General features: G+C 40.8%; 1 protein-coding gene across 4 annotated transcripts in view; it reads right to left on the bottom strand.

The window, feature by feature from the left end:
- Nucleotides 1-1866: 1866 nt before the first annotated feature.
- The window catches only part of RCL1 (RNA terminal phosphate cyclase like 1), a 53838-nt gene continuing 48670 nt past the window's right edge, over nt 1867-7034 (bottom strand). For 2 of the 4 annotated variants that reach the window (XM_040357426.1, XM_040357455.1), the window contains 2 exons: nt 6843-6946; nt 5060-6304 (listed from right to left, as the gene is read on the bottom strand). In XM_040357426.1, the coding sequence (XP_040213360.1) occupies nt 6157-6304; nt 6843-6946 (252 nt within the window). In that variant the 3' untranslated portion in view covers nt 5060-6156. Of the gene's footprint in view, nt 2347-5057; nt 6305-6842; nt 6947-7034 lie in introns of those variants that run through there. The other 2 variants (XM_040357437.1, XM_040357446.1) reach the window with 2 other exon arrangements.

Raw genomic sequence — 7034 nt, 5'->3', positions numbered from 1 at the left:
TGGTCCCGGAGCTTCCACAGTGTCTCTGGTCAATCGATAAAAAGACCGTAAAAATGGATAAGTGAACGTTTGCTGTGATACAAAAATGTTAAGCTGCGTAATATAAACGGTGAACAGATTGGAAAAAGAAAAAAGAATCGCGCTAAACCTCCTAAACGCTGTGCATAAGTGATATGACAAATAAACATTCATATATGTGAATAAAGAGAAAAACAGTGATTGTTTCCCAAAAACATATAGAAGTCCTTGTATCATGTGATAGGATGATAAATGAGTCCTCAGATTAGAAGCCAGATACTTTCCAAAAGGGAGGGCCAATAGATCAAACAATCAAGAGAAAAACAAAGAAATTAAATAAAAATTGTCTATAGAGAAAAAAGGAAGAAAAGCAAATCCTCCTCCACCCATGTGAAAAAATGTCTAAATGGTGTAGTCTTGAGTGATGTACATATATGGTATTGATGATGGATGACAATCCAACAGAAAGAGGCCTCCACCGAAGGAGCACACAGATCTGCTTACCAGATCCCGATGGTCCCTTATTACAGGGGACCCCAGATCGCATGTATGGTAATACAAACAGCGGGGCTTAGTGAGATACAGGCAGCCTGGTATGGGTCATCTCCACAATCCAATTCTCCAATGATGATGATCACACATACATGAAGAGCCAAAGGTATGCCTCGATAGTGTAAAACCTTTTAAAATTTATTGGAGAGTAATCATATGTATAAAAACTCACACTTTTGCAGTAAAAAAGAAGCCTCGAGTCTGCTGTACCGGCCGGATACAGACAGACCCGTCAGTTGGGAAATCCTTGAGCAGTCCAGGGGGTGATGCCAGTAAGCCGCTCGTTCCGCCCGACTAGTTTCGTGAAAGACTCACTTCATCAAGGGGCACGGATTGTCAAACAGGATTGTGTAGTTCACTTAGCAGCAGCATTGGATGCATTCATGTAGTCTTTTGGTCATTGTTCCAACATATACATATTACACTTAAAGGAGTTGTAAAGGAAATTTTTTTTTTTTTTGCTGAAATGACTGTTTACAGGGTATAGAGAGACATAATAGTTAACCGATTGATTTTTATCTATTTTTAATTATTTTAAAAGCAATCATATAATGTACCTGCAGTTTCAGTTTTGTTTTTGCATGCCGTTTCCTGCTTATGTGATGTACAGAGATTTAGAGCCAATACAGGGCAGTGATGGTTTGTAAAACGAAACGGATTGGTGTTGAGGGGTTTTAGACACACCGTAATCACACCTCCTTGATTAGTGACCACAGAGAGAAAGCTCCCATGACTTTTTTAATCAGGAAACAGACAACCAGGAAGTGTTCAGAACAGAGAAGGATTACAGCAACATCAGAGCAAAAACGATCAATGAGGACATGAAACCAGGACTGCAGTAAGGTAAAGAAAGCTATTTGGCTAAAAAAAAAAAAAAAAAAATTCGTTAGTGACCCTTTAAGCCTCTTTCACACAATGTGCATACGTTTTTTTTCTACAAATGTTCTGCAAGGAAGTTGTTATGAGGCATAAACCCATAGTGGGAAGCAACTTCACGAAAAACAGATTACAGGGCCATTGATAGTTGATGTGGATTATTTTCGGAGAATTAAGATATCATTTAGGGTCAACTTTAAAACGGCAACTGCATTTATTGTTACCACAAGCATATGGCCAGTGCGATGGCTCAAACTTAATATACCTGTGACCAGCATCCAAGGAGACTTCTGTAGGTGCAAAGTAACACAGCCTGGCACTTGTTTGAGAAAGCTTTACATACAACTACATCTTATTTGTGTAGTCACAAATGTAAGAGGGTATGGTATACATTAACATATGCTAGAAGATCAGCACAAAGTCCATACAAAATATTTTTATTAGCAGTAAACAATACAGCTCATACAAAAATTAACTTTTCATGTCCAAGTATTGTTCAGAAAAAAAGGTTGTATAATTGTTTGTCAAGAAATGTCTCAATGAATTTATACATAAGGCTGCATTCACACAGGTGTAGAGACATGTTTGGCTTTTGCACTCAAAGACAATGTTCTGTGCAGCCTTGACTGTACAGTCACTGCATTTCTGAGCATATCACAGTCCATCTTCATGCACAGAACACTGTCTGAATCCAGAGATGTGCACCTTTTACTTTCTGCATGTAGATAATCTTTGTCCAGAGCTGTGCTTCTATTACTGTATGGATGTAAACCCTGGCATGTGTGTCAGGATCTGCACAGTCCTTGCGTTTCTCAACATGCCACCGATTTTGACAGGCGGACTGCATATAGAACGTGTTCACAAAAACAATCCTCTTAACAGAGGTACAGGTCCAAGCACCTGTGTAAATAATTATTTATGGTTTTAAACTCTGATCGCACAGAGAGAAAAAAAAAACTGACTGAAGTCACCATACCTTTGGTGTGCTTGTTGGCGAATACAGACGTGCAGAGGTGGCCACTAGGCAGTAAAAGAGAAGTAGGTGAATGCAGCATTGGTCCAATGCTGCATCTGTCCCCCGTCGGCTTTAACACTGAGAACCGAGCGATAAAACACTGCCCATCGCTCGGTTATCACAGCTCTCAGCACTGCCCGCCTGCGCTCACTGGAGAACTGGGCTGTGGAGGGTGCAGAAGAGAGGCTGAGCCAGGCATGTGGGCAGATCTCGACTTCACTGTCGCAATCTTGCACGAGCCTGGCCGGCTCTGACGTCAACAGGCTTCAGCCCGCTGTCTGCTGAAAATGGGTCACAGGAGTGCAGAACTGCACTGCACTCCTGTGATCCACAGAAGTACAGCTAAATGATCTTTGGCTGTACTTCTCATTTAAAACTATTTATAGCCATGCCCAAGTATTTGATACGTGTTTGGGCAGCTGGTGAAGATTCTCCAGCTGTTTTGTCTTTAACCACCTGACTAAGAAAAGTGCAGTTCCTAATCACTTTGTGGGTGGTGCACTGGCTTGCGGTTTAAAAAAATAAAATAAAAAATAGTACAGCTGCATTGCATGGCATGGCAGTTATAAATCTACTTTAAATTGATCTTTAACCACTTAAGCCCCGGACCAATATGCAGCCTAAAGACCCAAGGTGTTTTTACAGTTCGGGACTGCGTCGCTTTAACAGACAATTGCGCGGTCGTGCGACGTGGCTCCCAAACAAAATTGGCGTCCTTTTTTCCCCACAAATAGAGCTTTCTTTTGGTGGTATTTGATCACATCTGCGGTTTTTAGTTTTTGCGCTATAAACAAAAATAGAGCGACAATTTTGAAAAAAAAGCAATATTTTTTACTTTTTGCTGTAATAAATATCCCCCAAAAACATATATAAAAACATTTTTTTTCCTCAGTTTAGGCCGATACGTATTCTTCTACCTATTTTTAGTAAAAAAAATCGCAATAAGCGTTTATCGATTGGTTTGCGCAAAATTTATAGTGTTTACAAAATAGGGGATAGTTTTATTGCATTTTTATTTTTTATTTTTTTTTTACTACTAATGGCGGCGATCAGCAATTTTTTTCGTGACTGCGACATTATGGCGGACACTTCGGACAATTTTGACACATTTTTGGGACCATTGTCATTTTCACAGCAAAAAATGCATTTAAATTGCATTCTTTATTGTGAAAATGACAGTTGCAGTTTGGGAGTTAACCACAGGTGGCGCTGTAGGAGTTAGGGTGCACCTAGTATGTGTTTACAACTGTTTGGGGGTGTGGCTGTAGGAATGACGTCATCGATCGTGTCTTCCCTATAAAGGGAATGACGCGATCGATGCGCCGCCATAGTGAAGGACGGGGAAGCCGTGTTTACATACGGCTCTCCCCGTTCTTCAGCTCCGGGGAGCGATCGCGACGGAGCGGCTATAAACAAATAGCCGCGCCGTGGTCCCGGATCGCTCCCCGAGCGGACCCGACCGCCGCATGTAGCGGGGGGGGTCCCGATCGGACCCCCCACCCGCTAATAGGCGAGGACGTACCCATACGCCCATGTGCCTGTACGTGCCATATTGTGGACGTATATGTACATGGGCTGGTCCTTAAGTGGTTAAACGATAACTAAATTGGTACATCCACATTGTAGAATAACCTTAGTAAAACCAAATAAAAATTGTGGTGCCCATAAGCTTAAAGCAGAACTAGTGAATACTTACCTGTCCAAACTATCCCTCACTGGCACCTTTTTCTGAATGCCAGTCTTCGGGCCACTTCATAGGCTGGCGGGGGTTGATGTCACTTCTGTGCATGCGCAGAAGCTAGTCATTCTGGCACTGTAAGCCGAGCATGCAGTTGAAAACAGCAAGCAGGCAGGGCGGGCATTTTATTTCCAAAGAGGCAGTGCAATGTCTCTTCTGCAATAAAAGCCTGCCTGCTGTTTATTCCCGATTTAAAGTGGTACTAAAGTATCAAATAAAAATATGTTTGATCCTTATGCCGCTAGCATTAGTAAATAGACACAAAGATATAATATATATTTTCTTGCTTTAACTTTTTTTTCCCCCTTTAATTTCTTCAATTGCTTCCTGGACTAGGTAAAAATGTCATACATCCCAGGTGCCTTCGTAGGCATTTTTAATTTATTTTTTGTCATCGGTAGGAGGCAGCTTTCTCAGCCAAGCACGCTCATCTGAACACATTTATGAGCAAAGGGCAGATGAATTCCAGGATGCCAAATTAATCATCTGCCCTTACTCAAGATGGCCACGGCCAGAAATGCTAAGGGATGTTTTCCAAAGTGATTTAACAAAATAAAGCACAGATGTGGATGGATGGGCGAGTTTGCTTTGAATATTAAAATTTAAATAGCTATTTTGGTTTGTGATGCTCAGATATTTTAGTTCCACTTTAAATCAGATATGTTTTAGTTTCCAGTTTCCACTGTGCATGCACGCACGCATTTAATATGATGAAAGAGAATCCTTCCAACTAAAACATCTGAGTAGGCTGGTGCAAGACTACTAGCAGTGCTCATCTACAGCATTGCAAGGCAGTCAATGGGGGAGGGAAGTAAGTGATTAACAAACAAGCCAGGTTCCTACTTAAACACACTGAAAAATAGTTATTGTGCAAGTTTATTTCCTTTTCAAAGAAGCTGCCAGCAGCATATTTGGACTTTAAAATATCCATGAAGGTACAACACGAGACTATTCTATTACTTCCTGTTCAGGAAAGATCAGAACTTTTTTTTTCCACCCAATATGTGTATTCGTTTGTCAAATCTTCACAAGTGGCACTAATGTACTGCACAGTTTTCTGGGGAAAAACTGGCAAAACATAAAAATAAATTTATTGAGATACTATCAGATTTTTCCATTCTGCAATTAAAAACCAGGTTTGGTCAATTAAAAACAGAAAATCAGCACAGGGGGCTGTACTTACAATCAATGCAAAGTGTCCCATGTTCTGCAGGCTGCAGTTTTAGTTTAAATCCTCTGCCCTCAGATCCTCTCAGCTATAATCTTCCATTGTTATATGGGTTATTATGAACCGATGGCCCTGTTGCATGCACTTGTCAAGAGTGCCAACTATGCGCTTTTCACCCCCATCCATTCACAAAAGCCAGATTATAGTTGTCAGCAATGAGACATGCTCTAGACATGTAGGAACACCATACTCTTGACGAGTGCAGGACAGGTCCCTTGGCGCCTTATTAACCTCTGCGGTACCGGAAGAATTTGGCTGTGGGGGAAGGGGGTGGACCAGATAACTGCTGTCTGCAGTACAAGGGACACTTCTCATTTATTGTAAACAGTGCCTTGTGTCCATTTAAAAAAAAAAAAAAAAAATAGACCAAACTTAGGCTTTATATTTAAATCAGATTACTACATCTAAGGAAAAAATAAAAAAATAAAAAAGCTTGCACTTGCATTGCAAAAGTAAACTAAATATGACAATTTCAATAATATTGAATAGCTCCCTATCACCAGAATTATTTTTAATCTGTTATGTGAAAAGTCTTTTGTACATATATGACAATGTGTGTTTTAGATTACCCAGCCCTTTGAGGGAGGAATTGCAGGATGACTCCTAAGTAATAAACAAAGAAGACTTGTTTCCCAACATCTCAGTACTGGCCCAGTAAGCCGTTAGAGTGCACAGCCAACGGGACATTTCAGTTGCTCACCAAGGCGCTCACAAAGCCCAAGTTCCATGTTATTTTATAGTCTTGCTAAGATTGGAAAATCCAACGCCGACACAGGTCAACAGCACTTTCTCTGCTCCTTTACGTTCTTCATAGGTCTTGCTCTCAATTTTAAACATGATCTGGAAAAAGCTCCTCAAATGCCGCAAAAACTCAATCCTGCCAAACACACAGGAAAACAGAGTGAAAAACATGAATTCCCCATTTCAGCAAAATAGGAACACTCCCTCCTTCAGTTACTTGGCAACACTATGCAGCCTTTAGCCAGCTTTATGGATTTAGTCACTTATCAAAAGCTACAGTTTAGAATTTAAGAAAACACCATGAATTGGAATAAAAACTAGCATTTGTTAACAGGAAAGATCAACCAATAAGTATGCAGCAACATTATGCTTCCTATGAGGTTTATATTCTGTTCAGTGAGACAAAGTGCAGTCAGTCTTTCGATGGCACCACCATTCTTCAGTTATCACAGTACTGTACCAATTACATATACAGTACCGGTACCATGATAACCGAAAAAGGACAGTTCACATTCTCAGACTCCGCCAGGGAAATGCGGTTCTACAGTGTAAAAAAAAAAAAAACACAAGTGATCACTAGAAATTCCCACCATCCCCAGCTAAAAACATAAAATCTAGGGCTATAAAAGGAATTATCTGGATCAGCAGTCAATATATCACAAAAGCAAACTCACGTATAAGGAGACAAAGGTCCAAGCAAGACTTTGGAAACATCCTGCTGCCCCAGGGTCATAAGCAGCATCACCAAGCTCTGATTCACTGAATCCACACATCCTCCCTGAAAAACACAAACACGTGAGTCTTTAGATTGTGGTCAAGGGAGAGCAGGCCCCAGGGCTGGGTACAAGAACAGCAACAGCAGAAAA

Source organism: Rana temporaria, chromosome 1, assembly GCF_905171775.1.
Source record: "Rana temporaria chromosome 1, aRanTem1.1, whole genome shotgun sequence".
Taxonomy (NCBI): domain Eukaryota; kingdom Metazoa; phylum Chordata; class Amphibia; order Anura; family Ranidae; genus Rana; species Rana temporaria.
This window is presented reverse-complemented; position numbering and strand designations above follow the sequence as displayed.